We start from the raw sequence: 23,628 nt of genomic DNA, 5'->3' as shown, positions 1-23,628 counted from the left end.
CATGTTGTATTCTTTATATATTTCCTTCTACTTTTGCCCTTGAAGGTATTTTATTGAAGATCTTTGTCCATTTTGTTTAATAAAATTGTCTCTTCTTAGGACATATTGAATACACTTCTCTAAATGTAACTGAAAGTATATGTTCAACCAGTGGTGCAGTGAAGGTTATTTCAGGTTAAAAGATTTTTTTTTGCAAACAATTGAATATGTTTTTATCATCAATAAAAAGCTCATGGAATCTTAATATTTTGAGAATCGTTTGAGTTCTCATGTTTAATTCATGTTCCCGGTGCGAGTTGCAGAGAAACATAACAGTATGTTTTTATAGAACAAAAATAATATATCCATTGTTTAGGTGTGGCTTTCATTTTGCTCCTGTTAAAAATTAAAGGGCTGAGCATGAGCTGCAATGAGTCTGACCCATGCAAATTATGAATAAGTCAATGCACACTGTTCGGTAATATGATATTTTTATTTGCAAGCAAAACAGTGAAAATCGGCTATTAGAGTCAGAAACATTACTTATTAAACAGTCAATAATAAGACAGAAAAGTGGTGATCTCATTAGGTGCAGATATTCTGTAAAAAAAACACAATGGCATCATCATTAAGAGTCATAAATTACATAGCAAGAGAAACACAGGTGCCACCTTTAATTTGGAAACATTAAATTTCCATGGGCCTGATTCACAGAACTAACTTAAGACAAAATCCTAAACATACTACTTTTGGTATTTACAGAATGCACTTACTACTTTTGGTATTCACAGAATGGATTTCCGACTACTAACTTTATGTCCGCACACGGGCCGGAGATTCAAGCCCAGAGGTGGGACTTCCGGCACGGATGTGGGACTTTCGGCCCGGAGGTGGGAATTTCGGTTCGTAGTTGGGGATTCGGGCCCGGAGGTGAAGATTTTGGCCATGGCTAAATCACCGCCACCGGCCGGAAGCCCCACCTCTGGGCCGGAATCCCCACCTCCTGGCCAGAATTCCGACCTCCAGGCCGGAAGTCCCACCTCCGGGCTGGAATCTCCGCCTCCAGGCCGGAATCTGCAGCCCGAGTGCAGATGTAAAGTTAGTAGTCGTAAATCCATTCTGTGAATACCAAAAGTAGTAAGTGCATTCTGTGAATACCATAAGTAGTAAGTTTAGGATTTTGTCTTACGTTAGTTCTGTGAATCGGGCCCCATGTGTTTATCATATGAAAGTGGCCATATGCAGTGCATTATACTGATAATCCCAGATCCTATTACAATTGAAAAATACAAGTTAGTGTGTAAAAAAGTCTAAGTTTCTTCAGACTAATAGAGTCAGAATTACAAGTCTTCCCTGTTTCCTATCATGGTTAGTGGATGTCATTCAGGTTGGAATAATTTTAGTAATTTTCTCTCAGAGCTTCATATTGAGGGCAATGGAACAGTTTGCAAAAGGACAATGTGTAATCCATGAGGATGTTAAGTGATTTGACCAGATTCGCCTAATGTTGAGCCGAGTTCCAGAATTCTAACCTGGGCCTAGATAAACTAAGTCTTTGCCTTATCCTTGCATCAACAAGGTAAAGGCTTAGGTACAATTTACAAAACAACACAAGAGGCAATATGCATGACTTTGTAAATAAATGTATTGCAGCACAACGGAGTGTTCCGCGTTGCTTTAACATTCATATTGACAGGTATTTGATGGGTGATGCATCCACATGAAGCATGAGCATTCCCATGCATCCACAATTACTGAATTCAGATAACATGGGATTACACCAAAATAGTGCAGCATTCCAACCATGGTGCAAATAATGAGGACAAATATTTGTACTTATCCTCTTTATTTCCTCTTTCAATACATGACACATTCTGCATCCCTCATTGAAAAAGGAAATTGCTTATTTGGATTGCTTTTTGCAGGAAGGTATTCCTTTGCTCGCAATCCTGCCCATAACACAGGAACCCTTCCACTATGTGCTTTGGTGACTACATTGGTGTGGGGCAGCTTCAAGGTGCTAGGTGAGAGGTGAAGGGAACCATAGCTTAGGAGATATTTAGCTCTCGCCCGTTAATGCACCAAAGAGTTGCAACTTTCCTTGCTGCCCTATGTTTGTGAACACCTAATAAATATACCCAAAGTCTTCCAAAGTCTAAAGTTTGCCAGCTCAAGCCACTAGGCCACATCTCATTGCACCTGTCATGCAGATCTTTCCAAAGTACAGTTACAGGCTAAGTGGTCTCATACAATGCCTTCTATAGTAAAACTGGCTTCAGCTTTGCTCAGTAGACTCTTCTTCACATTTAGATGCTGCACAGGACATTCACAGGTGAAGGGTCTCTGCCAGATTCATTGGTGTCTTCCTCATTATAAATGATGGAGCCGGCACATTGACATAGATCCATTAAAGATACCAACATATCTATATGTAGGCTTTAATATAGAGAAATAACAATTTGTTCTTTAATGTGTGTTGCCTTTTACATATGCTTTCCATAATAAACAGTTATATCCTATGTCATCAGAAATGTTTTTCTCCTTGTGAACCCATCAGGCCTCTATCTGTTATAATTGTCTCATCACCATAAACAACTGAGGACTCCTGTACTGAGCTTAAGTGTTCCACTAGGCAACTGTCAGGCATTAAGTAACAGTTGACAAAGCAAAATGCTATACAAAATATCTCTCTGTAGGTTTAAATAGAGAGTTCTAATCCTAAATGCCAATTAACCTTAACATATGCATTCTACAATCAATATGTCAGACCTACTAACTTTTCATTATAAACATTCAAGCCATTAATTTTATCATTGGCTTGTCACCATGCCAACTCAAGCCTTCTATAGTTCATCATCATCTGGATCCTCTAAAGCCACACTATTCACATTTGTGTTGCACTTAAAGGAAGTGTTCTTGCCTCCTTTGCAGATGGGAGTAAAATGTCCTTTAGAATTCCATCGTCTGCAGAGTGAATTGCCTTTCTTCCATATCTAAAGCAAATCATGTCTTTAAAATCCTCTGTAAGCTTTCCACATGCCAACTATCAGCATACAGTCATACATGTACAAGTGTAAAGAAAATCACAGTTGGTAAAGGACAAGACAATCATTCCGAAGAGAGCCTAACAAGGATCATTGAATTCACAGAGTTTTTCGGGGGGATCACCAACACCAAAACCCTTGCCTACTACTAAACCAGTGAAATTTCCATCTATCAATACACCTGCCTATAGACTGAGCACAGTATAATAGCAATCCATCCTTATCAGGCTATTGTCTTTAACACATGATTTTCACAATAGGTAGGTTGGGCTGACTGACTTTCTCATATTGTTTCATGATAAACAGATGAAACCTATGAAATCTGTCATGACTTTCACCTTTAACCTTTATGTTTCACACCTTAACCATGTCAGGCTTATTTGAGTGCTCATTATCTTGCACCCCATGCATACAGTTATAAAATTACAAATATGTAAAAAAAGAGTTACAAATTAATAAACAACCCCTCTAGATGTGGTCTATTAAGGATAATCACCTCAACATTTGCCAGAGTGAGTGGCTGATGCAATAAACCTTGCCCACTACAGTAATCTGTGAGATTACATGTAACTAAAAATATTGTCTGTAGCTTGTAACACCATGTAATAACCAACTATGAAAGATTGCTGACTTTAACATATGCTTTACACAATTAGTAAGCTAGACCAATTGCCTTTGTCATCATGTTTCATAATAAGAACACCAGACCGAAGTCATCTGACATAACATTTCCAACGCAACAAACAGCCGTATAGCCTATCACTCTAACCATCTGAGGCTTACAGTTTTGAGAGTAAGCTTTTCCACTATTAAACCATCGGACACACAGCCATAAAACCAGAAATCTATCCAAACTACTGTCTGTCCAAAGACCAGATAATAAGGATTCTCCCACAACAAGCCTTCTATATCCACACACTGAGTGATTGACACTAAGACCATTGCCTACTATGGCACATACGTGAGATTCCATATTACATCATACCTATCTGTAGGCTTTAAAATAGACTAGGAACATTCCACCCTTAAATTCCTATCAGCCTACTGTCTTTATCATAATATTTACTCATGGACAGTCCAGGCCTATAGTCATATTCGCTGGCTTGACCCTATAATTTGCCTAGTCCTACTGCAGTTTACACTTTGCCATTGACTACAAAGTGCAATACAAGTAGTGTTTAACTAAAAGCACACAAATTGTGCCAATTCACATCCAGTACAGAACCAATATGTGGGAGGCGCCTCTGCCCCTCTTTCCTAAGACTTCCAAAGCTCTGTTTTGATGACCATATAAGATCAGGTAACAGTTTCACTTTCATACTAGAAAAAAATTCCATATATGATAGTGAAACCCTGGGTTTCAAACACAAAGCTGCAGGCTGAAGCACACATGTAATGACCACCCTCCTCTCAGCTGTGCTGCTGCCAGAGAGGAACACACACTGTAAAGCATCTTGTTATCTAAGATGATGTTGTGTGTGCCATACAAATGCAGCTGGCTAAATAAACAAAATGATCTCATCTGTGTGTTTGGTAAGCACTTCTTTTTTAGAAGCACATATCCTTTGCCTAATCAAGGTAAGTCCTCCAGGCTACCAACATGAGGACATCGTTAAAGACTCTTATCTGTAAGTCCTCCTTAAAGTTGTTTTTTGGATCGATTGCCTAATGTCCCACAACAGCTGCAGTATCAGCCAGATCTAATGAGCTTGCAGATGAACCCAGATGAATGGAAGGTAAGTGATGGGCTGATAGTTGATGAGGTCATCAGTGTCCAGTGGAGGACTCTTTAGGAGTGGGAGTATCTTGCCTGTATTGAGAGCTTCTGAGAAGATACTTTGAGTGAGGAAGGCATTGGCAATGGAGAGTACAGGTGAGATGGACTTTCTTGAGTGAGCTTTAATGAAGGGCGAGAGTAAGATATTATCTTTACAAAAAGTGAATTTGAGGGAGTTCAATATGATGGTGAAATGTGAGAGAGATATGAATTTGAAGACAGTCTATTGCTGGATTTTATGGGAAGGTGCTGGTCCAAGAGATGAAGCAGAGTTGATGGTTTTAGAGTGCTGTTGGCTTTTCTGCATTATTTGGCTGAAGAAGAGGTTAATGGGATCACACTTTTCTGTGTGATGAGGAAAAGGTGGGTCTGGCAGGGGGTTAATATTGTTCTTGATTTTATTCCTTCTTTAGGCTGGAGGCCCTGCTCAGCTAGCAGCACATTCACAATTAAGGAGAGAAGCTTAGGAGATATGAGAATTCAACCCAAAGGTATTGAAAAGCACAATGCAGATGCGAGAAAAGAAGCAGTTATAGGGATTGCCACACACTGCAGTGTTATAGGAACACACTGCTTTAGACTGCTGCAGCTTTCTTTAACCTTTGGCTAGCCTCTTCCAGCTTATGTTTGAGAGTTGGTATTCCATCAGAGAGTAGGATTGAGTAATCTTTATTAATGATAGCCAGGGCTTGAAAATTCGCTATGATGTCATCCGAGACTCCCATCATACCATCAAACATCTCACTGAACTCCTTGTACATTTTGTCCACACTGGCATTGTCAATCAGGATGCTGAAGAAACTGGTGCATGTCCTCAACGAGATGAGAAAATGTTTCCAATTTTGAGACAGCTCCCTTGATGAGTTTAAATTTATTTCCAGGACGATACTTTCCACGGAGTTAACTGCAATGGTCTTTTCCGTGGAATCAATTGTCTCCCTGTAGGATTGAAGCTGAGATTCATACTTGGCCACAGCATCCTGGTGGTTCCCGTACATTATTGCAGCTTCTTTAACTGCATCCACAACTTTTTTAGTGGCTTGATTTGCTTTATTGATCATCATACCACCTAACAGAAATGGAAAAAAAGACTACATGTTTATTGGCACACTGAAACACTGAAGTGTGTGAATAGATGCACTTACCAGTGTACAAATCATACAATTGCATTTTTTTTTATTTGGCTATAAGGCAACTTCTATTTTATGTTTTGCTTCTAGAATAACATTCTAACTATTAATATTTGACCTGGACGGTTTTTTTATTCCACCAGTGGAATCAGAAGAATTTGTTAATTCTGTGTTATCATGTTGTGCAGAATTACTGATAAATTCTACCACTCCGCTGGTGGAATTAATCTGCAGTGGATGGGTTCTAAGCATGGCTGGGTAAAGGAGCAGTCTCTCGATGTTGAAAAAGCACTGCAGATTAAAGTTAAATCTGCTATATTTTTTAAACATATAGAGACTGCTCCCTCTTCCAGCCCTGTTTGGAAACAGACTGCACTGAAGTGATTACTGCAGAGTATGTAAGGGTGCTGAAGGGAGTGCACTACTGTGTTTGCTAAAGAGGGCGGGAAGGATGAAGTAGCCTTTCTATGTTTAAAAAACACTACTGAGTAAACTTTAATCTGCAGTGTTGTTTAACTTGATGGACTACTCCCACATCCAGCCCTGTTTAGAAACCACTGGCCAGCAGTGCATACCCCTCCATGCCCGTAAGTACTCTGCAGTAATAATTTGAATGTACGTAAGGTCGCCAAGGGGTATGCAATGCAGTGCATTTGGTATTTGGCTGTGCCAATTCTTAGTTCAAAATGCATCCTCACATCAATTGTTTGGATGCAAGGGTGCATTTTGTGTTAAGCAAAGAGTGCCAAATGCCTTCTCCACCCCATCAGAATTCTGTGGAATTGCACAGAATTATAATGGAATTCAGCAGAATCAAACTCTGCCACTTCTGCCCCCCATGTGTTATTATGTGGAAAAAAGATGAATTCCTTGAAAACAATTCAAATGACGTTGCATTTTGTATGCCCCACGCAGATGTGCCATGTGCTCTCGATTTTAAACTTTACTTGTCATGGCCTAGGTGAAACTTTTAATATACATCTATTTGAATATTGCATGGATTCACAGTGAGTGAAACATAACTTGTAGGAATACTGGAGGTACCTTAACTAAATGTCTATGCAATGCAGGGCAGCAAGTAAAGATGCTGTGCTGCCCTGCATTGCATAAAATGGATAGAGCAGAAATGTTCCATATTTGAGAAGATTTGAGCATTTCTTCTCTCTCCTGTTCCGTGCAGTTACCCTTGCATCATGCAGGCTTGTTTTTTCACTGAAAGGGTAACCTTTTTGCACAAAAATATTCCTTAGATGCATTTCCCTCGTTCTATGTGTGCTGCAGAATATTAGTAAATAACAATAAGAAATAAAGATATTTCACCTCACTTTGGAAGGTGTAACATTCTTATGCAATCCCAGGTTAATCGACCTTAGTAAACACGGAATCGTTTCTCAATTCATAGGTGAACCCATGCTACGTCTTCTCAGTTCAGCATAATGCAAGGCAGTCATTTGTGCTAAGCCACCTAGAGCCACTCAAGGTGGGTTTGCATGGCTTAGTAGACTTGTGTTTCCTTCTGTCACCTAGGACCTTTGTGTCTTTCTATAGTTATGCCTAGAGATTTGATATTTGTCCAGTGTGTGCACGTGTGTGTGTGTGTGTGTGTGCGTGTGCGTGTGTGTGTGTGTGTTGGGAGTTATGTCTTTGCAGATGAGCCTCTCTATGTGTATTTATGTGTGTGGGCATGGTGAGTTTCTGTGACTATGTCAGCCAGTATGAAGTACCTGTCTATGTTAATGTGTGTGTTAGAAACCAGGGCCCAGATTTGCACAGATGTTGCATCAGTCTTGTGTTTCTTTTTAAACACAGACCTGATGCAGATTCCAGGATGGCATTTATAAATCAACACAAATGATGAGCTGCTTTGCAAGGCTCTGAATTGCATTACTTTATATGAAAGGAGTGTTCAATAGATTGGGCATGGGCATTCCTGTGCATCCCCACATTGTACCACAAATAATACTCCAGGACGGAGTGGTTTATAGTGGTGGGAAGGTTGGATATCCAGATGATGACACCTACCAATCACTGGTTATTGATGGAAATCCTTTACAACCATTCAGCACTCTAAGGTTCTTTCTCATACTCTACATCTATTTCTATCTCTTTGTTGACCGTGCCCAACATTTAGACTGACAGACTCCTTTTTGTATTATTGATTACTGAACAGGGGATTGAGTCTGTCCAGGTCTTTAAACTTTCCCTTGGACCCTTCCTTTTTTTGTTCTGATTAATGTGCAGCTGATGGCTGCGGGTCCTTTTCAAACACAAGTATCTTGCTGATCTAACTAGCCAAGGGCAGTCTGTGATCAGACAAGATCTCGCACTGTTTGCTCTGTTGTTGACTTCCTCTTTTATAGTAGACGGACACTTCATTGTCCTCCAGTATGGCAGAATTTAGCGGTCTAGCTTATGATGACTCCACCCTCCAATCTATATTGGACAGTACACCCAGCATACTAGACAACACATTTGTTATACCTGGCACTAATATTGACGATTGGAGCCAGATATTAACGTTGAAGAAATCACATACACGGACAACGATACATGGTGCCATTATGGCTGAATATTTACGGGGGAATTGTGCCCCCTCAGGCTTAATCGTTACCAACGCCCCTCGCCTATTTTTACAAGACAAAAGATTTTTGAAAGATTGGTCCCTCATAGCGTGGCGCTGCACGCGTGATTGGCTCATCTTAATTATCAGCACAGCCAAACGCATCGCAGACACCATCCTTCTTGAGATACAGGTCTTAGAGGCCCAAATCAAAGTCACTGTCACAGCCACACTCTTTAAAAAGAACCAGGATGAGGCTAACAAAAGCAATAAAGAACTTAAAGATTCAATATTGATCTCCAAAATAGAAAAGTTTAAAAAAGACCTGGCTAAATTTAAACATGAGGTGATATATCCTTACACCAGTGACTCCTATGTAGCACCCGAGTTTAACAACAAAGGACGTCGCTACGGGTCTAATTACTCAGGGAGCAGCTCTGAAGATGACAACAATGACAATGATAATGTAGGCCCACAAGTGAATAGGCCACAATACAGAGGACGGGGTAACAGAAGGAACTGGAGAGGACAATATACACCCCATTTCCAACAATGGTGGCCTCCGACACCTTGGGGATACCCCCCTCCCCCACAGCCGTTCCAGCCCTTTCAACCTAATCCGTTTCCAATACACCAACAGGACCCTAGTTTCCAGCCTTTTTTAGGGTCAGGCCGAGGGAGGTCCAGAGGAAAAAGAAGAGGACAACAGCCACAGGTACACTGGAACCTGTCGACATCAATGCCTCAACAAATGAGCACACGCAGCCAAACCAAGAAGGGACAACCACAACCAGGAACGAGTACCGAGACGACCTAGTACTGAATCTGAGCAAGAAGATCTTGACGCCTGATGAGACACCAATCCTTAATAAAGGACTTGGTTTTGTGACAACTACACATGGAGACGATTTCCAAGTACAGTGTGACTTGGCCAAATTTTTCCGCAAAATAAGATTACGTTTCTACTTTAACAATAAAGATATGTCCCTGACTACACCTAGGGAAACAAATACTGGTCTGAAAGATAGATCGACCTTCAATCCACCTCTACACGACGTACCGCCACAAGTCTTAACTTTTGAACAAGCGGTTACCGAAGAGATTACAAATTTATGTAAGAACAAGAAGAAATCAGATCAATACTGCAACCTACCCAAGCAAGAACGCTTGGCATTGAAAGGACTTATGGAAGACCAGACGATCGTAATCAAGCCAGCTGACAAAGGCGGAGCAGTAGTCATTCAGGACACTGAAACATATCGTCAGGAGTGCATTAGACAACTGGCAGACAGGAGATTTTACGAACCTCTCCAACAGGATCCTACTAAGAGAATTCAGAGAGCCATCACCGAAGCAGTGGAAGAAGCATCAGCAAATGGCTGGATCACTTCACAAGAAGCATCATTCCTGCATACTCCTCATCCTGTGATGCCTTACTTTTACATTTTACCTAAAGTTCACAAAACCCAACGACCCCCACCAGGAAGACCCATCATATCGGGCCAAGGGTCACTACTAGAACCTTTATCTACTTTTGTCGATCATTTCCTGAGGCCTTTGGTAAAAGATATGCCAACATACCTACAAGATACTAAAGATGTCTTACGTCTACTGCCCACAGTAGATTTTGATCTTGACAGAGACCTTTTAGTATCATTTGATGTAGAATCATTATATACATCTATCCCTCAGGACGAGACACTTGAAACCATCTTCTCAATCCTGAACAATACACACTTGGATACCATTACTCCGGTACATTTTATTATGACGCTTGCACATCTGGCTATGAAAGAGAATTTTTTCAAATTCGAGGATACCATATACCTGCAGGTCTCCGGGACCAGCATGGGGAGCATTTTTGCTCCAAGTCTAGCCAATCTTTATGTGCACTCCTTTGAACAGACACATGTGCTTAATGATGACAATCCCTTCAGCGACTCCATCAGACTATGGAAGCGCTACATTGATGACATCTTTGTAGTCTGGCGCGGAGATTTGTCATCAATTTCCCCCTTTCTACATTGGTTGAACACCAGAAATAATTTCTTGAGATTCACAGTGGAAGCACACAAAGAGAGATTGGCCTTTTTAGATCTTTCCATCTTTAGCACTCCTACTGGATTGGAAAGTGAACTTTACAAAAAACCGATGTCTCGTAATTCCCTCCTGAGATATGATAGTCAACACCCGAAATCACTTAGAGACAATCTTCCTTACGGACAGTTCTTGCGTGTAAGACGCAACTGCTCCACTTCTGACAAATATCAGATGCATGCAAGGAACCTTACAGAACAACTAATTGAAAAGAAATATCCGAAATCTCTGATTAAAAAAGCGTTCAAACGCGCCTCTAACAACAACAGAGAGGCATTGATTGAACCTCCCCTTGCCAAACCACCGTTAGAACGGTTAACTTTTGTCCATACATTTAGCACCCTAACTAATGGGATTCAGAGAAGCGTGAAAAAACACTGGCGCCTCCTAAATTCGTGTAAAGAGAAGATACAACTACCCCTATTTTCACTGAAGCGAGGAAGCAACCTCAGAGATAAATTGGTCCATACAAGACCTCGAGATGAGAGACCACGCTCTATTGGCACTTTATGGGACCTACCTGCAGTACAGGGACACCACCCATGCAGCACCTGCTCAATATGCCCACAAACCAGTCATTCCAAATCATTCGACACAGGTACAAAGACCGTGGGAACAAAGAACTTTCACCAATTGTAACAGTGAGAATCTAATTTACATGATCGAATGTCCCTGTAAACTTCGATACGTAGGGATGACCACTCGGAAAGTTAGACTGCGTATGCTAGAACACAAGAGCACTTTCCGCTGCAAGAAAACCAACACAAGACTTACACGCCATTTTGAAGAGGCAAAACATCAAGCTAATGATTTCTGGTGGACAGTTTTAGAAAAACCTTTCATTCCATCCCATGTCAGCGATATATCTCGCTGCTTGTTTCTAAAAGAACAACGATGGGTTTTTAGAATTTGCAGTGATCGAAAAGGTTTAAATGATGACATTCCCTGGGTCTCATTGTGATATACAAGTGGGCTATATAGTCCAAAAGCCATCTGCACCTGTCCATGACTTCACAGAAATAAGACAGTTATTTGTTTTCCGTCCTAGCCTTTACGCTGTTCCACACCTATGTGCACACTTGACATTAAGGGCCTCCCTACCCTATTGTATGAACACTAACTGACGACACCAAGCTACATATTAGCATTATGTACACATTGTGGCTTTTTTCGCCACCGCAGATTATAGCTTAATGTAGAGATTAGGTGTTTGTTAGTTAGCAAGCCTACTGGCGACGCTGTTTGTCCGTTTATACAACCGTGATTGATAAAGATTGCTCACGGCCCGCGGAACTACGGTTTCCAGGTACGCTGACGTCATTCTGTAGTCCCAAGCGATACCGGATACTGATTCGCTGGACCGTGAGCGAGGAAAATAATAACAATGAAACTGATTGGCTTCCGATCGACGAATAGTGATGCGACTTCACGCATCCTTATGATTTTTAACACCGTAGACCAGAGTTGCCGGTTACCTCCCAAACGGCTCAGACCTACTCCGAGGCACCGACGGAGAGGTAAGGAATTGGATTTCTTTGACTCTCAATGCCTGAATATTATACTTAGACTGGCGAAACCGCTTATCGTATGTTCCATCTACACTGGAACGCTTACGTTTGCGTGTCCGCCAGTATACTTGCAATCGATACTTTGCCTTCGGGGTTGTTATACCTGCTAGTTAGGGGAAGTCACAATAGATGTTACAACAGAGCGCATATAGGACATTCTGTTCAGATCCTATTTTTTAATCATGAACTCACTACTTCTGGGGTTTAACAGTTTTTCAATTCCCCCCACAATTTCTATTTTTTCAGGGCGGGGCCTCCTTCAAACCTGAGTCTATTCCGGGTGAGGTGAGGTTTACTTCTCGTGCTAACCAGGTAAGCACTTGAGATTTGGTTACACACCGGGCCAACAAAGTAACTAGTTTTTCGTGAGAGAGTATGTTTTTTGTTAATACCTTACTCTGTTGTCTTTGGTTTTTTCCGTATTTCCACAGAATAACTTATATAGACTGAGTGCACGAAGGAGTTATACACCGCAAAAGGTTGTATTTTAACATATTCACTGTTCCTTTTTTCACATTTCACTGTTGCAGTAGCAATTAATAATTTAAAGGTCCTGACGAAAGCCATTTGACCATGGGGTCAAGCAGGCTGAAACATGTCGACCACATTGTTAAACAGCCTATTTGTTAAAAGCTGTTTCTGCACCATTTTTAAATAAGGATTGGTAGGAATATCTTGCATTAAACTATCTTCTTCCTCCAACTCCTTTTTTAACATTTTCACTTCACTGCACTGCACTGTTTATATATCATTTCGGTATATACCTGCACATCTTGCCTAAGCTAGTGACTTGGCTGTCTTCTTTCCTTCCCCCTTCCCGGGCTTTATCCAAGTGCTCTGGTTAACACCGTACCACAAATAATACTCCAGGACGGAGTGGTTTATAGTGGTGGGAAGGTTGGATATCCAGATGATGACACCTACCAATCACTGGTTATTGATGGAAATCCTTTACAACCATTCAGCACTCTAAGGTTCGTTCTCATACTCTACATCTATTTCTATCTCTTTGTTGACCGTGCCCAACATTTAGACTGACAGACTCCTTTTTGTATTATTCATCCCCACATTGGATCAAATTTATAGCTATCAAGACTTGTATACATGGAATTACACCTCCCCGAGGCTGGCATAATGAGAGAATATGTTTATGTTTCTTCCTTTCTTCATTCTGCTTCTGTGCTGCATTCTGTAGCATGGATAAACAGAAGAAATTACATTGAAGCATAGTTTTTGTGCAGCAAGGAAATACTTTTTGTACAAAAACTATCCTGCCCACAACTTACACACCAGTGTCCTAGGTCTAAGGGTGCTAACATTGACTCGTGGCTGTAGAATGTTCCCCAGCACATGGAGAGAGCATTATTGTACTAATTCTTCACAGATATGGCACAGTTCAGCTGCCCTATGTTGCATACAAGCTTTGTAAATCTGGCCCTAGATGTTCATCTGGTTGTTTTTTGTGACTATGTGATGTGAATGTGGGGGTGTTATTTCTTTTATGACATTCAATATGAGCCAAAAAGCAATATATACCTCCTATTCCTCCAACAAAAGGAAGAGTCAGCATGCCTATGCCTGCTTTTCTTGTTTTCTCTGCATCATGCCATTCTTGAATTGCTCTGTGTAGAGCATCATCTGCATTCTTGAGAGCTTCCTCTGATGATTGTACTTTCTGTCTGGGGATGGACTCCTGCCCTTGCAGAGCAGAGAGTTGCAAGTTAAGACTTTGTTCCCGAGCTTGTAGCACCTTCTCTTCTTCATTCAGATGGCTTATCTTGTTTAAGCACTCTTCCACATAAGCGCCCACTGATTTCATTTCTGCCACGGTTAACTTATCTGCCTTTGACATACTTTCCTGTGATGACTCTAGGAGTTGGTGAACATTTTGCATGCCTTGCTGAAGATCGGTGCTGGTCAGCAAAGTATCAGCAACAGACGTCAAAGAATTTAAGGCATCCACAAAGGGTGTCACAACAGTCTGTCCATAATTCTTTTCTGTAAATGGATTGACTCCCAGAATGTGACCCGGAAGAACGGTGCCTAAAAGGATAGAAGAGAAGAATAAAGGTTAGAGACCTTTTCAGGAGGAGGCCACCATCAAACTACAAAGATACCGCTATGCAGCTTGAGAATATTTAGCAACTAACAAAGCTAAGAATTTTTGGGTTTCAAAACAGTGCTGGAAATGCAGGGGATCCATCTGGAAGATATTGCAAAGTAAGATCCGGTTAACCCCACTGATATCTGCCAAAATGTCCTGGTGCCTAACAAAGGGCCCTTTCAGCAGAGCGGCACATTGTGTGCTTTGAATTCAGCACTTTAAGCTGAATGGGTGAGGAAGGCCTCTTGAGTTCAGTGCCAGCTGGGCCCCACAGGAATGGCTCAAATAAGAAGTCAGCACCCCTCCTTTTGATTGAGTCTTAGGGCCACATGTACCAAGTATTTTTACAATTGGAAAGGGTCGATCAGACAGTTTTTGCAAAACCAAATTCTTTTATATATGTACAAAACACAAATTGCAATTTGTGCTTGCAATTTGGTATTTGCAAGGGGTGTGTTCGAGGGATCTTTTCCAAATAATGAATGTGGATGGGATGTATGAATGTTTAGGGCTGCTAAACATTCATATTTGACCAACTCCTCAAAGGAGTGCCCAGAGGGCCCCTTACCATTTAAAAAGGAAAAAAGATACCTTTTAAGAGCAGGCGCTTCCTACTTTTCTTTGTTAAATGCATGTCATTTCCCTTTAAGAAAAATGGGGGCATTTAAAAAAAAAGATGGCTTTATTAAAAAGCAATCACAGATATGGTGCTCTTTTTGCATCGAGTAAGAGGTTAGAGTGAGAGGTTAGTACCCTTCCTTTTATTTTAGCCTTAGGGCTAGATGTACAAAGCATTTTTGCATTCAGAAAGGGCCATTTGCGCCTTTTCCGACTGCAAAAATGCTTTTGTACATATGTACAAAACACAAATTGCATTTCGATAACACATTACCGAATCGCAACTTCTGTTTGTGATTTGGTACTTGGAAGGGGCGTTTTCACAGCAACCCTTTCAAATACTGAATCTAAATCAGATATATGAATGTTTCACGAACAAATTTCAGCTGCAAAACATTCATATTTAACTGACTCCTTTGAAAATTGAAAAAATATATTTTACATGAGGAGGCAGCAGTACCATGAACCTCTGCCTACTTTTAAGAAAATACATCTCCAAAGTTTCATTTTTCCTTTTTAGATGCAATCACAGACATGGCGATGGTGAGGCTGTGATTCCTAATAGTTTGCAAATGGCGACCTACCTCCTTACTATGCAAGGGGTAGGTATGCAAGGGGTAGGTATGCAAGGGGTAGGTATGCAAGGGGTAGGTATGCAAGGGGTAGGTATGCAAGGGGTATGTATGCAAGGGGTAGGTATGCAAGAGGTAGGTATGCAAGGGGTAGGTATGCAAGGGGTAGATATGCAAGGGGTAGGTCGATTTGCGACCCACTAGGAATCACATAAGGAATACCGATTTCCTAATTGCAATTGGGATGGAATCAAAATTAGGAAATCCTAATACTGATGTGTCTGGCCATAGGTTTTGGCTGGGGGTTCACTGGAGCTTTCACATCTTGATGCCACAAAGCAAACACAATCATCTTCACGGGTAGTAAAGAGGAAAACTGTGAATTGGATACAGGTTTTTAGTTTTTTAAGATTTATATGAAAACTATGGATGCCCTATAAGGATGTCAGATAAACATTTACTTTGAAGTCTTTATAGCTTGCCATAGGAATTAATTTTAGCAACATTGGATTAAAACAACATTGAGATAAGCAATAAGGCTCTAAAACTATTTAAATGTAGCTCCTAGATGCCAGTCAATAAAGCAGTAACTTGCTGAGCAGTGGGCACAAAATACAAATCTGTGACTGGTACACTAAATGGTGTTTGTTTCAGCAGACTCACTAATTGTCTATTCGATGTGGTAATGAGTCAAAGTGGTGATCAGAGTGTATACTGATTTCACCAACAATGGCACTGAACACCACAGGTGTCCTATTCATTTAATACCGCCTAACTTGCATGGGACACAAAGGCCTCTGCAGCGGATGTATTAATCCCATATGCTGTTTTAAAATGCAGCATGTTTTCAACAATGAAACAAGCCTGAGCAGCATAACTATTGCATTTGTCTTTTTTGCCAATATCTTTGTGTCAGTTTTAAAAAACAAATGTAGAAGTTGATATTCAGATCCATTCGCTTGTGATTCCTCACCCTATCTAATGCCAGACCAATATCATTGCCACTGCATCGCTGGAAGTGACACTACACGATCTTTTTCATGATGAAGACAGTAATGTAAATCATGACAAGACACCGGATCCTGCTCAGTGGAAAGCATCTTATGGTTCTGCATGACCTTTGAGCATTGCAACCATCCTTCAGCTCACAAACATACCTCTTCATCATCACCACACTTTAGCAGTGTATCAAGTTCAGCTATTAACTCCAGCACAAAGTGTGATACATCAGTTTCAGGAAGCTTTGATGATTTTCATCTCTATAACCATATTACCTACTGGCGGTCGCCAGTAGGTAGTTATAGTTAGGACCACGTTTCCATAGGAAATCCGCAACATACTATTTTGAATAACTTTGGCGCCGGTCGACGAATCCTCGCGAATTTTTCAAAATAGGTGGGGCGCTACGCTCCGCTCCTACCCTGAAAGTCTCGGGGGGATTCGTCAAGCGGGGGCTGAGATAAAAGGGGGGTCCCAAAACACGTTTTTCCCATGCATTTTTCCATATGACCGTTAGACAGGGCTACAGCCCGAACGGCTGAACAGAATTACTTAAAATTTGGCAGAGAGGTAGTCCTCAGGTCAAGGAAGTGCCTTTTGTTGGTTTGGTGTAAATCTGTTCAGTAGATTCTGAGAAAATAGCCTTTAAATCAATATATATATCTGAGCCAGCTTACGGTGCGCTTACGGTACGCTTACCGTACGCGTACGGTGGCGTGCGCGAGCGCGATTCTGATTGGCTCTTAGATCTTAGTAAACATTCGAATCGGCCGAAACCAGGAAGCGGCGGCCGCCATTTTCTCTCTCGCACTGAGAGTGATGATTAAAATACAAAGACCAAAAACATGTAAAGGGGCTGTTTGGACAGCACCAAAACACTTAGCCATGTAGAGGGTGTCCCCAAAGATCCCCCAAGGCCAAAAACTGAATTTTTATTTTTTCGCTAATTTTGCCGATTACGCTTACCGTACGCGTACCGTAAAAATATATATAAAAAAAAAAAATATCCACACTCTCCCCACCCCGTGTGCAAATTGTGCCCGCAGGGCACTATTTGTGAATGGCTCATCATATGTGTTAAAAAATAAAATTTTACTTTCCAAATCGAACTGCATCATATATCCTCCATGTGCGCACGGTGCGCGAAGCGCATCGTGCGTACATGGCCCATCTAGCGTAACGTGGGCACGCGGTGCGCGTAGCGCACCGCGTGCCCACCGTGCGTGCACGGCACTAACTGCGTAAAGTGGGCGCGCGGTGCGCGAAGCACACCGCGTGCTCACTGTGCGCGCACGGTGCGCGAAGCGCACCGTGCACGCACGGAACGAACTGCGTTAAGTGGGCGCGCACACCACGAATGCCGTAAAGTAACTTAGCATTTAAAAAAACGTACAAATTCACTGAAAAAACCATAGGTTTCACACACATTATAGTTAGGAATTAGCATTTAAAAAACCTTGCAAATTCACTGAAAAAACCATAGGTTTCACACATGTTATAGTTAGCGGAAATTTTACTGATAAAAAACCAATGAAATTCCCCCGTTATAGTTAGTGCAGGCAACTATAACTCACGCGACCGCAATCTTCTGCTGATGACATATGTGTCTTTATGAAAAAAAAATATTTGTAATATATGTATAGCTAAAAAATGTATGGAAGAAGACATGGGCAAATAAGTGTCTAAATATAGTATTAGCATCAGCAGAGGATTGCGGTCGCGTGAGGTATAGTTGCCTGCACTAACTATAAAGGGGGAATTTCATTGGTTTTTTATCAGTAAAATTTCCGCTAACTTTAACATGTTCGAAACCTATGGTTTTTTCAGTGAATAACTATATAGATTACCCGAAAGCAAGAGGATACATTAATGAATTGGTAGGCTATATTTTAAAGTAAAGTGAAGGCTTTGTCCTAAATAAATATTTTTGGTGGGTATGACCCTGGGTATCAAAGAGGGAAATTACCTGTGCAGCCTCCCCATCTACTTGTAAACTCTCAAATAGGAACATATTGTATATTGCTCAGTTTCCTGGACAAGTGGGGGTGTCTCTTTAGTCTCAAATTCTAAACCAAAGCCTGTTTCAAATAATTGTGTGCTTAATCCCAATAACACAAAAAATACATTCAATAAACTTGTAGATTACTTTCCATATGGTGAATTGGAAGACATTCTCTGTGCTAGCTCTAACTGAAACCTGACATCTCATTACACACTGTTACAATCTAAGAAACATTTGGGGAAGAATATTAACACTTGAATCAAAAACTGTGATTTCTGAGAGAAAGAAGGCATAGTCTATGAATAGTTGCTTCTTTGTTTTCTGTTTTGCAATTCTTGATTTCCAGTCATGCTCTGGGCTAAATCTAGTCCTTCAGTCATTGGCTGATACATGGAGTGGCACCACATGAAGTGGGAGTTTGGAATGCTAATTAAAGAGATGGTATCTGCTACACTGTTTGACGTGGTCTCCCACCTCATTCCCATCCTCATCCTTTGCCTAGACAACATTGAATTCCAAGGACGCACATTGCCATGGATCTGCTCCTTCCTGACTGGAAAGACCCAGTTAGTGAGCCTGACATTCTAAACCTCGGATGCCTGACAACTCATCTGCAGAGTTCCACAAGAATCATACCTGAACTTGACCCTCTCCAATGCATGCATGTTCCTTGGAGCCAGCATCATCTTCTCTGATGACATTAATGTTGTTTCCCACACTGACAACACACTACTCATTATCTCTCTCACAGACAAGGCTCCCAGTACCCGGATTAAGTTCAATGCCTGCATGACTGATATTGCCCAGTGGATAAAGATCAACTGACTGAAGTTGAACCCTGAAAAGACCAAAATTGTGATCTTTGGGAAGATCACTTTACTGTGGGACTACAACTGATGGTCAACCGAGCTAAGGTTGAATGACACTCATCCCCACTACTCATGCCAAGAACTTCTGAATCTAATTTCACAAACTTTTCAGACACCAGTACTTTTCCAGACTCATACTTCCACACATATCATGTGTATGGTAAACCAGATCCGGCGGTTGAGCCTTCACCTACATCACTCCTTGAATTCCATAACCTTGCTTTTCAGGTATTGCCACTAGGCTCTAAGTTTATCTAGAGTGCTCAGTGCCAGAATACCCTCCCAGGTGATAGAGGCTCTGAAAATGTACATAACATAACCTTCTGATTTGGCCTGATAAATGTCTTAAACATTTGAAAAGCTGGAGCAGGGCTATTGTGTCCCCTTACAAAGGGGTGTTTGCTTATTCATGGGATTTTAAAGTCATTTGCTCTAAGATAGAAATAATAGAGTATTTCTAATCTTATCTAAAATTAACAAGAGGACATAACACAATAAAGGACTCAAAACAGCACAACAATGAAATTAACAAAAGCAGTGAAAAAAGTATCCAACTCAGCAACCACAGTCCAGCACAACGTTACATTGCAAGAATGCAGCACACAAACACAGCATCACAAAAAAAATAGAAAGTATCACCACACTGACAAAACTTCATAAACATTCTTATCATACATTCCTACAAAAACTTGCTTTCATCACATGGTGGTGAAATGTGTTTGTCCAAAGCACTTTCTTAACCTTCCACCAACCTTTCAAAAGGGCTATGAGTTCATCAGCATATTGAATACTGCCAGGGGAGCCAGGAAAGAGTGATGTGTGTTCATTCACAGAGTCCATTTAGAGGACGTCTGCATACATTGATATATTTGTGTTTGTGAGAAGGATCTTCTCCGCTGATGGGCTAGCACAAGGACATGGTTAACTGAAGATTATTACTTATTTTATTTTTTTGCAGGGTAATGTCATTTGGAACAATTTCCCTGTAGAATCTTTGGAAAGTGGCTTAGGGTGTTGAATCTAAGACATTTATCACAAGGCTCTGAGCTCTGTAAACCATTTTAGATCTAAAACAAAAAACTAGGGGGGATTTAAAATTGAGATTCATCTCTTATAATTACACATTGAGATCCCTGATTTACAAAATGTAAAACTGAACTTGGAAACCCACTTGCTCACATTTCAAATGTACCAAAGTAGGTGAGGGTACTCAAAGACATTTGTCAAGGACATTTGCACCCTCAATGTAGTTGACATGGACATGTCTACCCTATATGCAGTATGCATGTGCATTTCCACACTGAATTGGAAATTTACATCTGATAAATTTTTAAAGGGATGATGACCATCTCCAACACTGGTATGGGGCTCAGGGGAAACAGATACTGAATTTGAAAAAAAATACAAACACAAATCTATCATATCCAAGATAAATGTTTTGTGTTTCTAGTCCAGGATAGGCTCAGAAGAAAATGCTTAATTAAATTGCTTCACTTTAGTTGTATTATCTGTTTACACATTCTGTAAAATATTTACATGTGGAAGACTCATATAAACAGAAGCAAACAAGCAGGTAGCAGGAAAACTGTGTGTGCAAGTGCTTTGCAGAGAATGTCCATTGTGTCAATCTATTTTGAGAATAAGGCCCATATTCACTTAGATTCGATTTTAATAGGGGGGGGCCTCATTTTTGTGATGCAGCCCTGACACAAATTTGATTTTGGAATGTACAAAGCCACTCAAATGAGATTGGCATGTGTTTGTAAACAAATTAAGTAAAGGAAACTATGACATTACACTGCCTTGCATTATCTTCCATCAGTTGGGTGTTACCTGGTTGATACACGGGCATTCCTATTAAGTGTGATGCAAACTGGTATATACCAATACTTGTTAACATGCGTTTGTGCCAAAATTGTACGCCTACCTGAGGCTGGCATAACAAGGAGAAATATTTTATTTTACTCCTTGCTACTTCCTTTTTGCATGTGTGCTGCAGTCTGCAGCACATATAAAACGGTTAGTTTTTTGTACAAAGAGGCCCTTCATTACCAAACAGATATTATTTCCACAAAACAGGCACCATTAGGCCGAGGCACAAGAGTGCTTTTATTTGTGATAGGTATCCCAAAGTGCACCATTGCAATGAGAGAGCAGAACTGTGCCATATCTTTGAAAATTTGCCACAATTCTTATCTCTCAATTTGACCCAAAGCTGCAACATCGCCTACCGTTCTTTTTTGCATCTATTCTTTGTAAATATGCCCCTAAATGTAGTAGATATCTTGCATGACTTTTCCACATGAAGTATTACATATGATCATAATGCAAGCGGCCGAGAAGTACAACTCAAATAGTCCACTACGTTTGTATGAAAGCTGCTTGTTCTGCACATTCCTGATCCTAGAGTTGGAGGTGCAGTTGCAGCTGTTCCTGACAAGACTATGGTACCAAAGTGAAACATTAGTTATAGCAATTCATTAGATGTTATTCTGAACTCCTGAATAGACTTATTAATACTTTAATTCATGAAAAAATAAAGATGTTCACAGGACTGGTAAGTGTACTTGCTCAAGGACAAAATTAGCTGCTCAAAGCGAATGCTCACATTATCATTGGCAGTCAAAGACTTATAGGATCCTCATCCTTGATGGGGGTAGAGCTTGAATGCAAGAGTAAGCGGACATCCAATGTGGAAAATGGGGCAGGAGAATTCCTGAAACTGATGAGGCGAGAAGAAATGATCGCAGAAGTGGGTTCAGGGTGTTATTCAGGTGTCATGATTGCAGACAGTTTTTGTATCCTCCTTATCTGCTAACATGAGGCTGCATGGATAGTAGGAATCCTTTAAAATTATTTTGTTTTTTACCTCTGTATGGCACCCACCACATCGTTGTGATCAAGCAAGCTCTTAACATGGGGTATGGTAGAGCATGTAAAGAGCCACATTAAAGAGAAATACTTGGGATAAAAGTAGAGTACAGTGGTCTTCAAACTGTGTGGCATGTCCCTCTGGGGAGGTGTCAATCCTCCCAGTGGCATGCAAGAGTCCAAGAATGGTCTCAATCACAGTGTCATTTAGTGTTGTTTAGTCTTTTCCATTCATTGTGCATTTTCGGCCCCATTTTTAGGTCTCGCGTGTGGCAGCGCATGCGCTGTCTCAGCGAGACTTAAAGTAATTTATATATTGGCTTCACCTCCGTGTAATTTCTCCTGCCCCTCGTGATTGGTTTAAATTTAGCATTGCTGATGTTTTCTTGATTTCTGTTGGCTGTTGGCCCTATTGTCACTTCCGTGTAGTCCCGAGGCAGCGGCGCCTAACTACAGTTTTCTTCCGCTTCTGCTCGCACTTAATTGCCTGCAGTGTGCCATCTGGTTGGGGGAGGGGTGCCTACTCTCCCTCGTTCCGGCCGCTTGTCTTTGCAGCCTACTGTTTCTTTGTATCAGAAGATACTTCACTTCCATTCAGCCTGCCTAAGATTCTTACCTCGTGGATGCGCATTTCCTTTCACTTTGTCCTACCTTTTAACTTATATTGGGCAAACTGCAGGTTTGTTCTTTGCTTCCTGCCGCAATTACATATTCACTGCTGAAGCCACACAGGAGGCTGCTCAGAGGATTTACAGTGCAAAACCTTTCGTATTATTCAAAATAGCCAGCTATTTACATTGCAAATGCAAATTTTTATTTCATTTCAAAGTATGCCAGTATTAGCATAAACAAAGAAATTATTTTCACGAAGAAAAGGGTGCAGTACCACAGGCTGTCCCTAGGTGTCCCTGGTCCTGCACCCTTTCCTTCGTGAAAGACATTTCTTTGCGTACTGGTGGCATACTTTGAAATGGAAACCAGCTATTGACATTGCAAATGCTAATTTTTATTTCATTTCAAAGTATGCCAGGATTAGCATAAACAAAGAAATTATTTTCACGAAGAAAAGGGTGCCATACCACAGGCTGTCCCTAGGTGTCCCTGGTCCTGCACCCTTTCCTTCGCCAGAGAAATTTCATTGCGTACTGCTGGCATACTTTGAAATGGAAACCAGCTATTGACATTGCAAATGCTAATTTTTATTTCATTTCAAAGTATACCAGTATTAGCATAAACAAAGAAATTATTTTCACGAAGAAAAGGGTGCAGTACCACAGGCTGTCCCTAGGTGTCCCTGGTCCTGCACCCTTTCCTTCGTGAAAGAAATTTCTTTGCGTACTGCTGGCATACTTTGAAATGGAAAACAACTAATTAGCATCTGCAACGCCAATCGCTCACATTTACACAATGCTTCATTTAGGATTCATCTCCACCGAGG

The 23,628-nt window shown here is 40.9% G+C and overlaps 1 protein-coding gene across 2 annotated transcripts in view; it reads right to left on the bottom strand.

Moving 5' to 3' along the window:
* Window positions 1-453: 453 nt before the first annotated feature.
* Window positions 454-23,628, bottom strand: part of LOC146863730 (uncharacterized) — a 36,006-nt gene continuing 12,831 nt past the window's right edge. For both annotated transcript variants that reach the window (XM_085627888.1, XM_085627887.1), the window contains exons 3-4: window positions 13,692-14,198; window positions 454-5,869 (exon numbers count right to left, since the gene is read on the bottom strand). In XM_085627888.1, the coding sequence (XP_085484014.1) occupies window positions 5,376-5,869; window positions 13,692-14,198 (1,001 nt within the window). In that variant the 3' untranslated portion in view covers window positions 454-5,375. The remainder of the gene's footprint in view (window positions 5,870-13,691; window positions 14,199-23,628) is intronic.

The sequence above is a fragment of the Triturus cristatus genome, chromosome 2_1, assembly GCF_964204655.1.
Source record: "Triturus cristatus chromosome 2_1, aTriCri1.1, whole genome shotgun sequence".
Classification (NCBI taxonomy): Eukaryota; Metazoa; Chordata; class Amphibia; order Caudata; family Salamandridae; genus Triturus; species Triturus cristatus.
This window is presented reverse-complemented; position numbering and strand designations above follow the sequence as displayed.